The 17,329-nt window shown below is 38.8% G+C and overlaps 2 protein-coding genes across 2 annotated transcripts; one reads left to right on the top strand and one right to left on the bottom strand.

The window, feature by feature from the left end:
* Positions 1-1,419: 1,419 nt before the first annotated feature.
* LOC101996021 (olfactory receptor 142-like) lies at positions 1,420-2,346 on the bottom strand. The gene has a single exon (XM_005372138.2). The coding sequence runs from the start codon at positions 2,344-2,346 to the stop codon at positions 1,420-1,422; it is 927 nt and encodes a 308-aa protein (XP_005372195.1).
* A 7,962-nt stretch (positions 2,347-10,308) lies between these two features.
* On the top strand, positions 10,309-11,238 carry LOC101996299 (olfactory receptor 4X2-like). Its single transcript, XM_005372139.2, has one exon. It carries the CDS (start codon positions 10,309-10,311, stop codon positions 11,236-11,238), a length of 930 nt encoding a protein of 309 aa, XP_005372196.1.
* The last annotated feature ends 6,091 nt before the right edge of the window (positions 11,239-17,329 follow it).

The raw sequence follows: 17,329 nt of genomic DNA on the forward strand, positions 1-17,329 counted from the left end.
AGTGGCCCCATAGGCCGCCCCAGCCACAACATTGTCTCGAAAAATCAAAAAAAAAAAAAAAAAAAAAAGAATTGGACTCTGAAAGATAACATTCATCAACTTGTCCATCCAATAAAAAATCCAGCAAAATCTCTAGCTTTATGTGGTCCTTCTGCTTAGCAGGTGATCGTGAGACAGGAAATCACACAGGCTATAAATACATTCTTAGTTTAACAGTGAGAGAGCAAGACAAGCTGACTAGACATGGCCTGTGGCTGCTGCAAATGCCCCTCCTCTCCAGCCACCCTGACATTTGTGTGGGAATCTGGGAGTGATTAGAAAGGATATGTGAGAATGAGATAAAGAGCTGGTTAATGAAACCTGAGGTTAGAGGCAGGTAGACACAGAACCATCAAGGTACTAGGATAGAAGTCTTGCCTCTAACACCGAGAAACCTACAAGTCTTAGGAAAACACACTTATGCTACCAACTTTCATAGTCAGTCTACATATGGTATGTACCTATGTAGATTTAAGTAAGTTAAAATTAAATTTTAAGAATTCCAGGTTTTAGTGACATTATACATAATTTAAATGTCCATTAGCCGTGTGTCTTTGACTATCATGTATTATCACAGACACACAATGTTTTCATCAACATATGAATTTGTCTATGCCTTGCCCTGCAGCCACAAATTCCTCTAGTATATGATCTCGGAGCCAAAAAGATACTTGGTGGAAACACAGCCTACTCTGGCATATCACAACTTGAGAAAATCTGGGTGAATGGATGCAAATCAGTGCAATTTTATACAACTCCTAAGCCAAGACAGAGCAATTGTAAGATACACTCAAAACTTTTCATAGTGGGGAGAGACAATGGGGCATTGAAGAGATTATGAGAAATATAACCGTGCAGATTAGCAAAGACTCTTTTAATCTCACCTCACTGAAAAAAAATCAGTGGATATTAGAAGAAATAGCTGTGGCATGGTCACTCATAATAATGGGAAAGAGATATGAATTAAAAAGTTATGACCCTGTCCTTAATTCTTCAAGTGAAAATAGTAATCATTTCTCAACAAAAAGAAATGCTAATTTTTGAGATAATAATAGTCATAAAATGGTTTGTACACAATGTATGGAAGTACTAAAGTATACTTTACCCAATCTTTCAAAATACTACCATGTCTCAAGGAACATACAAGCATGTTTCTATATATTTTTTGAATTTGCACTTGCTTTTTAACTATGCAGTCAATCAAATTCAGTGAGAAAATCAGACCTCTGTCCTTGGAGTATTTGTTTGCTGAGAGGAGTATAGCAATAAAAGAAATACGCTCTTCTAACTACTCTTTTATTTGAATATGCACCAAACAGCAGAATCTACATCAACAACAGACTACGTTTTAAAATCCCTTTTCATTATTTATTACACCATTCACTCTGCCTCTGAGCTCTTTTTGTCCCACAACTTCTTTATGGCATTTTTCACCTCTGCATTTCTAAGGGTGTAGATGATGGGGTTCAGCATGGGAGTGATGACTGTGTAGAACACAGCCACAAGCTTGTCTTCAGTAAATGTAGAGGAAGGTCTCAGATAAAGGAAGCTAGCAGGTCCAAAGAACAAGATGACCACTGTAATGTGGGAGGCACAGGTGGAGAGGGCCTTGCGCCTCCCCTCTGCAGAATGGTTCCGCAAGTTCACAAGGATGGTGATATAGGAGGACACCAAAATAAGGAGAGAGATAATAGAGATTAAACCACTGTTGGCCATCACGATAACCCCCTCCATAAAGGTGTCAGTGCAGGCAAGTTTAAATAATGGCTGGAGGTCACAGAAGTAGTGGTCAATTACATTGGGACCACAGAAGGGCAATGGAATGGTGATGAGGATCTGGATGGTGGAGTGAATGAGGCCCCCCAGCCAGGAGCCAGCTACCAGCATGTGACACACTTGATGACTCATGATGTTCATGTAATGGAGAGGTTTGCAGATGGCCACATAGCGATCATAGGCCATCACCACAAGCAGAAGAACCTCAACAACCCCAAAAAAATGGAAGAAAAATATCTGAGCCAGGCAGCCCTTCAGAGAGATGGTTTTAATCTTTACAAGTAAGTCAGTGATGAACTTAGGCACAACGGTAGAGGAGTAGCAGATCTCCACCAGGGACAAGGAGCTGAGGAAGATGTACATAGGAGAACGCAGACTCTTACTGATGTTGACTGTCACAACAATGAGGCCATTGCCCAGCACTGTGGCCAGGTATACGGGAAGGAACAATACAAAGCACACCTTTTGCACCTTTGGATCCTGGAAAAGGCCGGTGATGATCAGTTCAGTCACGTTATTTGTCTTAGCCATGGCTTCAGTTCAGGTGTGCTGGATGTTATAATATTCTGTTGAAAAAAACAATTTTAACACAAATTCACGACATGTATAGTATGGCAGATAATGTAAAACAACTTATAATATGTATATCATTTATTTAGTCAATAAATACTAGTTATGTGTATATTCAAGGTATAACATTTTATATATTTTTAATTTGTTTACTTTGTAACTAGAAAATGAATATTCAGAACAACTTATTTGACCATAGTCACAGAAGAAGTAGGGAATTCTAGGGCTCACAACCATTCTATCAGGCTTTCACTCTGGGATCCTCGTCATTTCCAGTGCAGTCGATATTTGGAGAGTCATTAGAGTTAGGATTCTATTTAGTGGTCTAACCTTCGGGGCACTCCTGTGCTCCCAAGTAAGCTCCTCTTACCTGTGAAGAAATCAAATTCCCATTCAATTGTGGTATGATTCTCCTTGGTGATTCTAAAACAGTAACTCACAGAATCCAAAAACCTAAAAGAATTTTTAAAATAATTAATTTTATGCTGTATTTTTCATTGGATAAAAATTACTAATTTAAGTAGATCTGCCACCCCTAAAATCATCAAATGCAGCCACTCAATAAAAGTGAGACTTTGTAGGTCTAAGAGGAAAATGAGGTTTTCCAACACACAATGGCTAAGAAACTCTGTATCTTATTTCTAGTCACTTTACCTTGCTGTAGATCAGCAGGGGTGCTATGTTCTTTATCTTCAACAAGGAGTTAGATCACAGATTTTAAGTAAACTCAAATTGTCTCCAACCCAATATGAAGAATGTCCCTGCTTAAATACAACATGAGTCAAGTAGAAGTTTGGTTTTGGAAAAATTCGGCTGGGAAGGAACAAGGAATAGTTTATGAGTCCTGGTCCTTGAGCAAGCAAGGTCCCTTAAATATCACCACCCAACAGATTCCTCATTAAACACCCAGTGAGCCAGGTACCAGTCATCCTCAGCTTAACTATGTTAGAATAATTGTGAAGGAGATTTAAAGGGATACCTCCTAAATTTTTCTCATGGATGAAATGACAAAGGCTGCGAGAGGAGAATTGGCACCTTCAAATGATTTTTCCATGCACAAAATCAAGAACAGTAGTCTCAATAGCATTGAATTTTCTGACTTTACTGGGTGGTGATTGCCATTGCAATTCAAGGGCTTCACTTTCTCTCCAAGGCAAAAAAAATCATCACTAGTCTTAGTACCTATTAGAAATCAATGTAACTTATATCTTAAGCTATTTACAAAATAAAGAGGAAACTCAGAAAGCTACATGAAGTTGAACATTTGAATGTAAAAATTAATTGCAGGCATAAGAAGCAGCAAAGAGAGAAATCTTACATTTTTTTTCATTTGACAAGAAAATCTACCCACTCATTCTTTATCCAAAGGTGTGACTACACACTGAGGTCCTTGCATTCTTTATAATAAACTAGCTCACAGGCTGTAATCATGGAACAAATGTCCCCCCACGGAATTTCTTTTCTCCGGAGGGAAACTTTGTGACTAAACTGGAACGAAAAGAAAAGGTTTAAAATTAATCTCAAGTACTTCAGTGACTTTTACATGAAGCTCTTTAAAATTAGGAAGGCAAAGACAAAAGATGAGAATCAGGCATGTGGGACTCATTTTCCTCAGGTTTGTCTACTGAAAATAAATTTACAGGATAGTAGATAAGAGAGACGGGACTGGAAGCCAGGACCTGAACACTAACACGTGTTTAGCAGTAAATTAACTATTTGCTTATAACCATCCCATTTACCTCCTACTTCTCATTTTTCCATTTCTACTCTTATATAAATTAACAGTTAGGCTATATGTGCTACACTGAATTTTCTAATTCTCATATTTATGTGCCATGTTTATATTTTAAAAATCACTTCAAAAAAATCACCATGGTTGCCATAAACCTCATTGCTCCCTCGATGAGGATAGTGGTCATGATCATGAAAGATGGGGACAACTTCCTCAGGAGAAAGTATCAATCACCTTTTCACTCTTTCATTCACTTACTCAACAAATACTGGTGAATACTACAAAGCACCAAGAACTAATTTAAGGGCTGGGCTTAAGAGGCACAAAATGAAACTCTCTGGACACGTGAGACTTAAATTTTCTCTATTTCTCTATTCTAAAATGAAGGGTTATACCTTCATTTTATAGAGGGGGACGGTGATCAAAAAAGAGCAATAAAAGCAAATATAAGTAATGATTTTTGTAACATGTAAGTCAAGGATTTATGAGAACCATAAAATGTTTGTACCTTTGCAGTGCTCTTCTGTCTTTTATTATTGTGTTCTCATATTTATATATAATATCTGTGTACTATTATATATAAGACAGTGTGTAAAAAGTCTGAAGCTATAACATATTTAAGATTTTCCCCCAAGGTAGCAGTCATGAGGTTGTGTTCAGAGTACCCACTGATCTAATTTTAAGTTTTGTTTGGTGTTGTTTGGTTTTTGTTTCTGTTTCTAATTTTGGTTTTGGTTTTCAAGACATGGTTTCTCTGTGTGGCTCTGGCTGGCCTGTAATTTGCTCTGTAGACTACGCTGGTCTTGAACTCAAAGATTCACCTGCTTCTGCCTCCCAGTACTGGGATAAAAGGTGTGTGGCACCATGCCCAACTTCACTGTTCTAATTTCTATCGTCTGGAGTTCCTATAAATCGAAGCTTGAACATGCACTCTTCTGTATTAGTCATTCTGCTTTGAATTACAATAATTAGAGGTCACATATACAATGTATAGGTATGTAGTGTGTGTGTGTGTGTGTGTGTGTGTGTGTGTGTGTGTGTGTACCCATGTGTGAGGATGGCTGCACATTCGTGTATATGTACATGTGGAGAAGCCTGAAATCAAATTCAGGTATTTCTAAATCACTTATCCACTTGATCTTTTTATTTCAACAAAGCCTCTCACTGAACCCAGAGCTCATCAGTTTAGCTAGGCTTTCTTGCTAGCAAGGCCCAAGGATTCTCTTTTTTTTTTTTAAATTTATTTATTTATTGAGAATTTCTGCCTCCTCCCCGCCACCGCCTCCCATTTCCCTCCCCCTCCCCCGATCAAGTCCCTCTCCCTCATCAGCTTGAAGAGCAATCAGGGTTCCCTGACCTGTGGGAAGTCCAAGGACCGCCCACCTCCATCCAGGTTTAGTAAGTTGAGCATCCAAACTGCCCAGGCCCCCCTAAAGCCAGCAAGTGCAGTAGGATCAAAAACCCATTGCCATTGTTCTTGAGTTCTCAGTAGTCCTCATTGTCCGCTATGTTCAGCAAGTCCGGTTTTATCCCATGCTTTTTCAGACTCAGGCCAGCTGGCCTTGGTGAATTCCCGAAAGAACATCCCCATTGTCTCAGAGTGTGGGTGTACCCCTCGCGTCATACATCATACAACAAAAGTATATGCTCAACTATGTTCATAGCAGCATTGTTCGTAATAGCCAGAACCTGGAAACAGCCTAGATGCCCTTCAATAGAAGAATGGATGAAGAAAGTATGGAATATATACATATTAGAGTACTACTCAGCAGTAAAAAACAAGGATTTCTTGAAGTTTGCGTACAAATGGATGGAAGTAGAAAACACTATCCTGAGTGAGGTAAGCCAGACCCAAAAAGAGGAACATGGGATGTACTCACTCATATTTGGTTTCTAGCCATAATTAAAGGACAGTGAGCTTATAATTCGCAATCCTAGAGAAGCTAAATAAGAACGTGAATCCAAAGACAAACATATAGGCATCCCCCTGAATATTAACCTTCAACAGGCGATGAAAGGAGACAGAGACAGAGACCAAATTGGAGCACCGGACAGAAATCTCAAGGTCCGAATCAGGAGCAGAAGGAGGGGGAGCACGAGCAAGGAACTCAGGAACAAGGATTCTCTTATCTCTGCCTTGCACCCCACTTCCAAGTACTGCGCTGGGATTCAGACATGCACTTTACAAACTGAGCCATCTCTCCAGCCCAATAGTTCATTTTTTTATATGGTGAGGGATATCCTATTGCAAGAATTCATCATAATTTTATTCTTTTATCACTAGGTGTTGAATTGGTTTCATTTTGGCTATTATAAGTAAAATCTTCAAGAAACATTTTAAAATATAGGCATAAACAGATAAAACCACTTACTCATTTCACATGCAAATATAAAGTCATGTTTCTAATTCTAAATGAGAAAGCACTAGTATGACTGAACTTCAACTGGGTAAAGAAAGTCATATCCAGTGGATTAATCTTCACCACCAGTTTAGACACCACAATAACCTGTCATGACAAGCACATTTTACAAATTTTGGAGAAAAACATCATTTTTTACTGTAAATATTCAATAAAGACAGTTTCCTACAACAAGCACTCCTGGACACACATGTGTTTTAAATCCACCTTCCTGGTGCTAGGAAGGTGGGTCAGCGGTTAAAGGTACTTGGTGCTATTGCAGAGGACCTGGGTTTGATTCTTAGCAGCCACATTGTGGCTCACAAACAACTGAAACTTCAGTTATGAGAATCTGATATCCTCTTCTGGCCTCCACGGGCACAGACATACATGCAGACAAACACCCACACATATACATTTTAAAAATAAAAATTAAAAGAATTCTACCTTCCTTAGACTTATTAACAGAAACTTATAATATAGAAAATATTGAGTCTGACAGACCTTCACAGAAACTCAAATCCGTAGAAACACATTAGAGGATATGTACAGGTTTTCCTTAACTATTGAATGTTTTGATGCAATTATTCACTAATCTTTCCTGCATTCCTCTCTATATACAGTGCAATATTTGATTTGGTGTTTGCATATGTAAAAGTAATTATTTCAAAACATTTCTTCAATCTTGATATCTCATAGTCTTCTTATCAATTATTTATAAAACTTAAAATACTTTGTTTATTCTCACTTGATATTTTTACCCTTTCAGAGATTTTATTAGCTCAGTTTTGGACTCAGAAAACTTAGGAAAATAAAACCCTTTTTCTATATGTTCCCTATCCCAGTACCTGTGTGTTCACATCCCCCACTAGTAAAATCTCTCACCAGACACATCGTTGTCACCCAAAGTCTATAATGTATGTTAGTCTAGTCTAGCTGGTGCACAGTCTGTAGGCTTGTACATGACATACAACTGTCATAATAGCATATTTTCACTACCCTAAAAATCTTCTGTGTTCACAAAGCATCGTGGCATTCACCCTTAATCCCAGTACTCAGGAGACAGAGACAGCTGGATCTCTGAGTTCAAGACCAGCCTTATCTACATAGATTTCTAGGCTTGGCAGGGTTACATAGTGAGACAATTTTTGGGTTTTTAAAATCGTATTACAGGAACCTTAAAACACAAGCAGGTATGGTCAAAGCTGTGCAATGAAATGTCATGCATTCATCACCCAACTTAAATGATTATCCATTCAGGGATTTTTTTAAAAATAAATAGTAGGGCATTACAACAAGTCTGTGGAGCCCTTTAGTTATAATGTACAGGAGCATCCTATGCATTGTAGGATACTTCATGAATCTCTGACTTTGTGTCTCCTTAATGTCAGTGGCACTCTCCTCCCTGGCCAGACTGGTCAAAAATCTTTAAACATTATCAAATGTCTTGCACAGGCATAATCACCCCTCAGTTGGAAGCTACGGATGTATACATCTAATTCAGCACAAGTAGTATCATCCCTTCTGTGATTCCGAAATCCCTGAACCACCTTTAATCATCTCTGATCAGTGGGTGAGTTTCATTGTTTCACATTTCTCACTGGTTTCTAAAGTTTTTTTTCCCCCACAGAGACTTTAGGGTCCTATTTCCAGTAAGACATTTTTTCCTAATTAGGAAGGAGTGAGTATGAAGATCTCCAAGGACTCCCCATTTCTCACTTAATCATGACTTCTCCCTTGGTTTTTCTTGGAGTGAACTTAAAGCTGAGCTTCCTGAGTTCTTAGTTCTCTGAGGAACATCTGAGAGGCAAATTTGTTTTGCTTTTATTTTAAATTCATGAGAAGTTGAGGCTGAGGATCTCCACATTTCCAAGACTAAGGCTGCATGGGAACATATCCTCATCTCGTTACACCGTTGAGGCAGAAGACGGGGCCACACCTGGCCCCTGCATCTCCATCAGGTAACTGGGAAATTATCATGAGCCAGCAATGTTGTCACAATTATTTGTGCTTATGTGCTAGAACATAAAATATCACTGTGCTCACAAGAGCAAAGTAACTGAAACATTGGTGTGAGCTTTGTGGCCATAGGTTTAATTTAGCTGTGATAGTTCATTTGAAAGCAAAGGGAATGGTGCCATGAGACACATGGCATTTCTGAGAGTATGCCTGCATGAATATTTGTGAAAAGCACTGTCTGGACCATGGCTGGGACTCCAGAATTAATAAGGTATGATATCATACCATACAGGTTCTTCCTCTTTTAGTAGTTACTGAACACCTACAATGTGTGGAACACTAGAGTAAGGAGACCAAGTTTAGATGTCAAATATTCATTTATTCTCCCGATGTTCACTGAATGTTATCTCTTGACATCAACTTCAGTGAGCATTGAAAATGAAATGAAGAGCAGGGCATATTCTGCCCTCTGGGAACTTATACTGTAGTAGGCAATAAAATTCATTGTGATAAGTGCTATGGTTACAGAATGTCCTGAGAGAAGGCATAGTGGCTACAAGGACCTATGAATGGGAGAGGAGATGTCTCATCCCTGAGAGATGCCCAAAAAATCAAGGGCTGGAACTTAGCTTGTGGGAGATTTGGGCAGGACCTAAGATTTGTGGTTTCTTCCTCTGAGGTATGTGCCATCTGCAGGTTATAATTTGAATCTTGAGTATCTGAAAACTTAAAGAACTCTGTAAATGTTACAGAAATTACTTCCTGAGAACAGCTGAATGGAAACCCAGCTCTTTTCTCCACAAGTAGTTTCCTGAGAGGATTGCCTGATGACCTGGGAATTTATGTCTGCTCTCTACCCTTTCTGTCTATAATTGTAAGGTGTATTTCCTGAGTTCCCTCTGGTCTGCAAAGGTCTTCCTCACAGGTCTGGATCAGCGAGGAAAGTGCTTTTGTGAGATGGGCAGAACCATCTAGCTCTAACCTCAGGAGCCCTGGAGTCTTGCTGGAGTAAATAAACACAGTCTCAGCTATGTTGGAAAAAGCATAGTTTTCAAGTCAGACACTATGCAGTCTAAATAATGCTCGGACGTGTTACATAGCTGGCCCTGAGCAAGGCTGTTGGATCATTGCTGCCATTAAGAGAAACAGAGGAAATCAAAATGCCAGGAGAAAGAAGAAAAGTAAATGGATTGAAGTGAAGTAAAAAGAAAAGATCAGTAAGTAATCAAACAGAGAATAAGGACAAGAATTAGAAGACATACAGGCACAGCCATGTCTGTGGTGAGTTCTGATCTCCTTGAGGTATACTGAACATCAAGGGAGCTACAGCAGGGTTATCTATTCTGAAAATACTGGTACCATGTATTAAATGGTTGAGAACTTGGTTCTGCCAACCAAAGAAAGAAGTAACAAGTTAAGTCTTCAGAAGAAAAAAATACTAAAAACCATTCAAAGGCAATAGAAAGACATGCAGCACAGATGGAAACAGTGTCCTGGCAGCCTCTTTTTGATGAGGAAATACAACTTTTTAATGCCTTTCCTGTTTGGTGTTTCCACAACTCTACATTCTGCATACAAAGTGACTTACTACTCATTGGATAATAGACATTCTTGCTGATGGACCTTGGCTTCAGGGTAAAGTCTGAAGTCCCTAGCAGCCTTTCACAGACTGATGGCAACTCTCCTATAGCATCATACTTTGCTATTTCCCTCACTATTCCTGAAATAACAACACATTTGCATTTCTCTCAGTCCTCATGGTATGTTCTTCCTTCACCACATTACTAACTCCTCATTTTTCATGTCAAATCATACCACACAACTTGCTCCCTCATGGCTATCATACACAATGTAACTGAGTTCATTTTTCTGGGACTCTCTCCCAATCAAGAGGTGCAGAGAGTTTGCTTTGTGATATTTCTGCTCTTGTACACAGCCATTGTTCTTGGGAATCTCCTCATGGTGGTCACTGTCGCAGCCAGCAGAAGTCTTGGATCCCCCATGTACTTCTTCCTTAGCTCCCTCTCCTTTGTGGAGATCTGCTACTCCTCTACAACAGCTCCCAAACTCATCTTTGATCTCCTAGCTCAGAAGAAATCTATATCTGTACGGGGCTGCATGACACAGCTTTTCTTCATCCACTTCTTTGGTGGTATTGAGATGTTCCTGCTCACGGTGATGGCCTATGACCGCTATGTGGCCATCTGCAAGCCCCTGCACTACACCAGTATCATGAACAGACAGGTGTGTGCTGTCCTTGTGGGAACAGCATGGATGGGAGGCTTTGTGCATTCTATTGCCCAGATTCTTCTCATCTTTCACTTACCTTTCTGTGGTCCCAATATCATTGACCATTATTTCTGTGATGTGCTTCCACTGCTCAAACTTGCCTGCTCAAATACCTTCCTCAATGGCCTGCTGATTGTTGCCAATGGGGGAACACTGTCTGTCATCAGTTTTGTGGTACTCTTAGCATCCTATGTGATTATCTTGTTTCATCTGAGAACTCAGAGTTCTGAGGGACGACGCAAAGCTCTGTCCACCTGTGGGTCCCATGTCACTGTAGTTGTCTTATTCTTTGCACCCTGCGTCTTTATCTATCTGAGACCATCAGCCACTTTGCCTATAGACAAGATGGTAGCTGTGTTCTACACAGTGATAACTCCCCTCCTTAACCCTATCATCTATTCCCTAAGAAATGCAGAAGTGAAGAAAGCCATGAAGATTCTATGGATCAGGACGGTGAAAGGAGATAAAAAATAGAGGCTGAGTCTTTGTATGGTCATGAGTTTGGAATAATGTTGAGTTCCTAATTTGCAAAATGAGTAGAAAAAATTCATAGGGCTTGATAATTCTAGAGTTGTTCTTTATGGTCCATCCTAAATTTTTCATTTTAAGCATCTGTAAAATATATCCTGCTAGGGCTATACTATAACACATATAGCCATTTTGGAATGTTTCAAATCTTTATCCCTATAAATAAACAGTGAACTTACTTTTTTGAAGAATATGAAGCCCTTTGTTTCCCTGTGAAATTGAACTGCATGCTGTGTGAAAGTGCTCCTCACAGAATCAAGATTTTGTAATTTGGTACAGTGGGTGACTGAGAAAATGCCTACAAGATCCAGCTGTAGGCAAGCCTGTAGGGCATTTTCTTAATTATTGATTGGTGTGGGAGGGCAGAGTACACTGTGGGTGGTACCATCCTTGAACTTGTGGTACTTGGTTTTCTAGGAAAGGAGGATGAGCAAGACATGAGGAACAAGCCAGTAAGCAGCACTCCTCTATGGCCTCTGAATTAGTTCCTGCCTCCAGATTCCTGTTCTGTTTGAGTTCTTAACCCTATTTCCTTCAACGATGAATAATGATATGGAAGTATAAATCAAATAAACGTTTTTGTTCCCAAAATGCTCTGGTCATGGTGTTTTATCATAGCAATAGAAACCCTAACTAGGACACTAATTTAATGTAATTATGTGTGCAAGTGTGTATTTATGTGCTTGCACAAAGCACAGCACGATAGGAGGTCAGAGTACAAGTTGTCAGAGTAAGGTCTTTCCTTCAATCAGGTGGGTCCTGAAGATTAAACTCAGATGATCCTCCTTTAAAGCAAGCACTTTTACTTACCAAGTTATCTTCATGGCCCTCATTTAACTTTATTAAACAACAACAGCAATAACAAATTAAACAAAATAAAAGGCAAAGCCACAGGATAAGCAATCAAGCTTTGATTAATCTTACCTGTTTCCTTGATTTATTTTCTTTCACTCCATCAAAACTTGTGTAAATCTTGTGAACTCTACCTTCAGAATATATCTAGAGTCTTAACCTTTCCTAAATTCTTAATTGCTACTATTTTTATTCTAGTCATTACAATGTCTCAACTGGAGTTTTGTGATGGCCACTTACTGTTTTTTTGTTTTGTTTTTCTTTCAATTTTCAGTTTCCCTTTGTTCTTGTAATGGCATCATCCAAAGTTCCTGGCATGGGATTCTCTTTTCTACTACCTTTATAGTAGATAATATTTACCAATGTTTTATTAAAAATTAAAATGTCCTTTAATCCCAGCACTCGGGAGGCAGAGGCTGGCGGATCTCTGTGAGTTCGAGACCAGCCTGGTCTACAGAGCTAGTTCCAGGACAGGCTCCAAAGCCACAGAGAAACCCTGTCTCGAAAAACCAAAAAAAATAAAAATAAAAATTAAAATGTGTATATAGAATTATGTCACGGTTTTCAATTCCAATCAATTAATCAATTATCAATGTGCCTTTCTTTGCCAATACCATGCAGTTTTCATTACTATAGCTTTGTAGTGTAACTTGAAATTGGGGATATTAACAACTCCAGCTGTTCTTCTTTGTTCAGGATTGTTTTAGCTATTCTTGATTTTTTTTGTTTCTGTTTCCAAATGAAGCTGAAAATTTTCCTTTTAAGATCTGTGAGGAATTGTGTTGAGTTTTTGATGGAGAATGCATTGATCTATAGCTTGATTTTGGTTAAGATGATCATTTTTCTATATTAATTCTACGATCGATGAGTATGAAAGATCTTTCTATCTTCTGATATCGTCTTCAGTTTTATTATTCACTGCCAGCTTATGCTGGCAAGGATGTGTTGTAAGGGGAACACTCATCCATTGCTGCTAGGAGTGCAAACTCATGTAGCTACTATGCAAATCATTGTGGTAGTTCCTCAGGAATATGGGATTCAATCTCTCACATGGTTCACTCTTGGGCATTTACCTGAAAGACGCTTCATTCTACCAGAAAGACACTTGCTCACTGATGTTCAGTGGTATTTTCTCATATTTTAGGAATCCAACTTTGCCTGTTTTATTTGTGATGTAACTCAAAAAATTTAATTGAACCTAATTTGAATGTACTGAAGTATAAAAATTTTATTCTTGATGGTAAAGATAATATCAAACTCAATATGAAACTCAGAATGTGAAATACATAATAATGTATAAAGAATCACAGGATTATATGATTAAATTTTTGGTGTGCTAGCCTAAATAAATCATTTATGTTTTCTCAAAAACTTAAAAGCATTATTATTTGAGAGTGTCACATATAAATACAAAATGTATTTTGGCCATATCTAATTTCCATCTCCCCATCTTCTCCTAGACTCATTCATAACATATCCTTTTTGTATCTTTATGTTCTCATCTTTCTGTTTTTTTTTGTTTTTTTTTTTAATTTAAAGACAGGGTCTCTCTATGTAGTCCTAGAATTAACTTTGTAGACTAGGCTGACCTTGAATTCAGATAGATTTGCTTACCTCTGCCTCTCAAATACTGGGATTCAAGGTGTGTACCTCTGACACTTCTCTATTAAAGAAATATTCTACAAAATCTAATTAATTTGTGTCATATGTACTTGAGAGTGGAGCCATCTGCTGGACATGGTCAACCTTTCAACTTCAACATCCCCCAAAGAAGGATTCACCCTCCCCTAGTAGTTATCAACTGCCAATAGCTCCTAAATTAGGAGGACCTCATTAGCTCCTCCTTCATTCATACTGGACCATTGACTGGCTTGATTTTTGGGAGATCTTGTGCTTGGAACCACAACTTCTGTGAGTTAAAAAGTGCAATATCCATGCCACAGCTAGATGGCAGAATTTCACAGGACTCTTCCCCCATCTTCTACTTCTTATCTTTCTGCCTCCTCCTCTGTGACGTTCCCTGAATTTCAGGACAGGGGTTAAAAAGATCCCTTTAAGGGTTTAATATTCACAGTTCTCTATTCTCAGCACTTTGACTTGTTATGAATCTCTTCACTGTATGTTATCCACTGCAAAGAGGTTTTTATGACCATTGTTGAGAGTAGCCCAGGTCTGTGGGTATATTAGTCAGGGTTCTCTAGAGTCACAGAACTTATAGAATGAATCTCTCCCCCCTTCTCTCTCCATACATACACACACATACATACATACGTATACAAACACACACACATGGGAATTTATTGGAAATGACTTACGAGCTTCAGTCCAACATGGCTAAGTTGTTAGTAAAGGAAAGTTTACAAATCCAGTAGTTTCTCATTCCCACGAGGCTGGATGTCTCAGCTGGTCTGTGTATGCTAGAACCCCGAAGAAGTAGGCTCCAGTGCCAGGGAAGAAATGGATGGGCTGACAAGGTGAGGACAAGCAGGCCAAGAATGAATGAACCCTTTCTTTTTACATTGTTCTTATATAAGCTTCCTTATGTATAGGTTTCCTCATATATAACAGAAGGTGTAGCCCAAATTAAAGGTGTGCCTTCCTGCTTCAAGGTTCTGATCAAAGGCACATTGTCTTCCTGCCTCAAGATTTGGATGACAAGTGTGCTGTCCACTTCTGGATTTTAGTTCAATCCAGATATAGTCAAGTTGACAACCAAGAATAGCCATCACAGTGGGTATAAACAGAAACATAATATTTAGAAGGTAGTTTGACTACATGACCATTTAGCAACAACAACAACAATGACCACAATAATTTTTACCTTAGGGTCTATGACCCTCCCAGCTATGGGCTTTTGATCAGGTGTGAATTCCCTGCAGTGGAACAGGTCTCAAATCTATTCAGAGACCAGTTGGTTACTCCATAGCCATCGCGTCATTATTGCACAAGCAGGCATATTGTTCCTGGTATGCCAGTATTGTAGCATGTATGGCCCAGCACCGGGTAAGATAACTGAGCCTGCATAGCACCTTCTGGAACTAGAAAAGCTATGCTGTAGGGAGGGCTTGAGATTCATTTATCTCTGTTGTTGTGCAAAACTGTGTGATGTCTTCCACAATAAGGTCTTACCATGTGCTTTTCTCCACCAGTATTTTTGTCATATTTATTTTTTTTCTGTCCTTGAAAGGATTGAGTTGACTGTCTGGAATCATTTTTTTTCATTTCCTCTCTAACTCAGTTATATCCTAAAAGGAAAATTAAGGATGCTGCATTCATGAGGTTTAGTGACTTTATTTTTATACAGTGTATTGTTTAGTACCTATAGCAGAATTTAGAACATTATAGAATTCAGTATTGTATTAATTAGTGGATGAATGGATGGATCAACAAACCACCTCTGTTTCAGAAGAAGTTCATGCTATATTTCATGACTGGACAACTGTTCTTGACAGACGGAAAGAGCTTCAAAGAGGCTAAATGCTTTTATATACAGAATACACACAAAGGTATGGAGGTGGCATTTGAGGGAAGGATTTAGCAATGATAGGCTAGGTAGACTCTTATGATAATGAAAAATTTAAATAAAAGAAAATGAGAAGGGGAAGTGGAGTGGCATAGCTATAGGTGAATAGTGAACCCAGTACTGATCACACCAGTATCCAGTGGGCTTCTTTTCTTTCCTCATTCATCTGGAATTGATTTTCACTTGGTAAGTTTAGTCAAATGGCCCCTGCATGCCTGGCTTTCAACACTTTCTCTCTAGTGTGTTCTTTCTCGCCAGTGCGTGCAAAACAACATGGAAGAGACAGAAAAAATAATTGGAATAGATTTTGAAACTTTTCTCAAGTTTATTTGGCAAGTTTTACTCTAGGGAAAAGAAATTCCATGGAGAAGTTGGTCTCTTGGTTATAACATGAGGGCTAATTTACTAAAAACAGTTCTAGTATGTGGGAATTCAATTGCAATGCTTGCACTTGGTGTGAGTGGGTAGTTACTTATTAAAACAGGATCCAGAGACTCTGAATTTACTATTCTTAAGGATTTTGTTTCTTCAAAATTACAAATCTAAATGCAGATGCTGTGAATTTTCCTTTTTTTGTGATTTAAATTAGACTCTGCCTACCGTGTTTTGTTTTAAAAAGCTGCCAGGATCCTTTTGATGATATGTTCTAGGAGACAAAGCCAACTCCTTAACTACGGTAACAATAAATCACCACATATCACCAATGATAGCCTAGTACTTTTTGACAGAATGACTATTTCTAACATAGTACCCAGAAATTATTAGAGTGTGTTGGAAAGGCAATAGTCTCCTCTTAGCTCTTGCCACCTCATATACAAAAAGAAGAATTTGGAACAATCTTTCTTTAAATTCTTTTCAGCACTACTCCCAGCTTAGTTGAGTATGAGTGGTGGGTCTTCAATCAACTGGGTGGTAACAGCCCACAGATCTTGCTTGCTCCAGGACCAGCATTTTCAGGCAAGAAATCCAGTGATTTTCCCACTCCAGTTTTCCCAAGTCTGAACAAACCGTGCGTAGTGATGTGTTCCAGCAGGGTACCTAACATCATGCTGACTTGGAAGCACATTGAGTGTCTTTGAAATTCATGCTATTCATTTTTATTTGTTGTTCAAAGAATACATAAGAGCACAGCAGCTGTTCTGATATAAAGGTAGGTGGTGTGACTAGTGGCAAGGTGCAGAGTTTCTCAGCTGACATAGGATTTGGGACTATTTAATTTTTTTTATTAGAGCCATAAGAATTCACTTTCGAGATGAAGAGGTGGTTGAGTAGAGAATAATGAACTAACTTTTCTTATGGTATAAAATCCATAGCATGAAATGTGATGTTACTGAAATTCCTTTACAGTTATGCATACTATAATGTACTATTTGGGGATTGCCAGGTTGGAGCCTATATTGGTAGAGGTTCTTTACTTCATTCCAAGGTCAGTCACATTAGCACATCAAGGGATCTCATATTTTTGATTAGTCATGGTCTATATTCTATCATTTGTTCTAGTATGAAGCAAAGCAGGAGGTATTTCTTACCATCTCAGTGGCAGAGGGAGTTTTAATGGGTGAGTGGGGACAGGGAGAGGAAGAAGAACAGGCAGGAGAGGGAGGGGGAGAGAGAGAGAGAGAGAGAGAGAGAGAGAGAGAGAGAGAGAGAGAGAGAGAGAGA

This window comes from Microtus ochrogaster, unplaced genomic scaffold (genome assembly GCF_000317375.1).
Source record: "Microtus ochrogaster isolate Prairie Vole_2 unplaced genomic scaffold, MicOch1.0 UNK207, whole genome shotgun sequence".
Classification (NCBI taxonomy): Eukaryota; Metazoa; Chordata; class Mammalia; order Rodentia; family Cricetidae; genus Microtus; species Microtus ochrogaster.

What these genes read in the sequence shown, in the direction of transcription:
- LOC101996021 (XM_005372138.2), bottom strand. Translation starts at nt 2,346, where the DNA reads ATGGCTAAGACAAATAACGTGACTGAACTGATCATCACCGGCCTTTTC.
- LOC101996299 (XM_005372139.2), top strand. Translation starts at nt 10,309, where the DNA reads ATGGCTATCATACACAATGTAACTGAGTTCATTTTTCTGGGACTCTCT.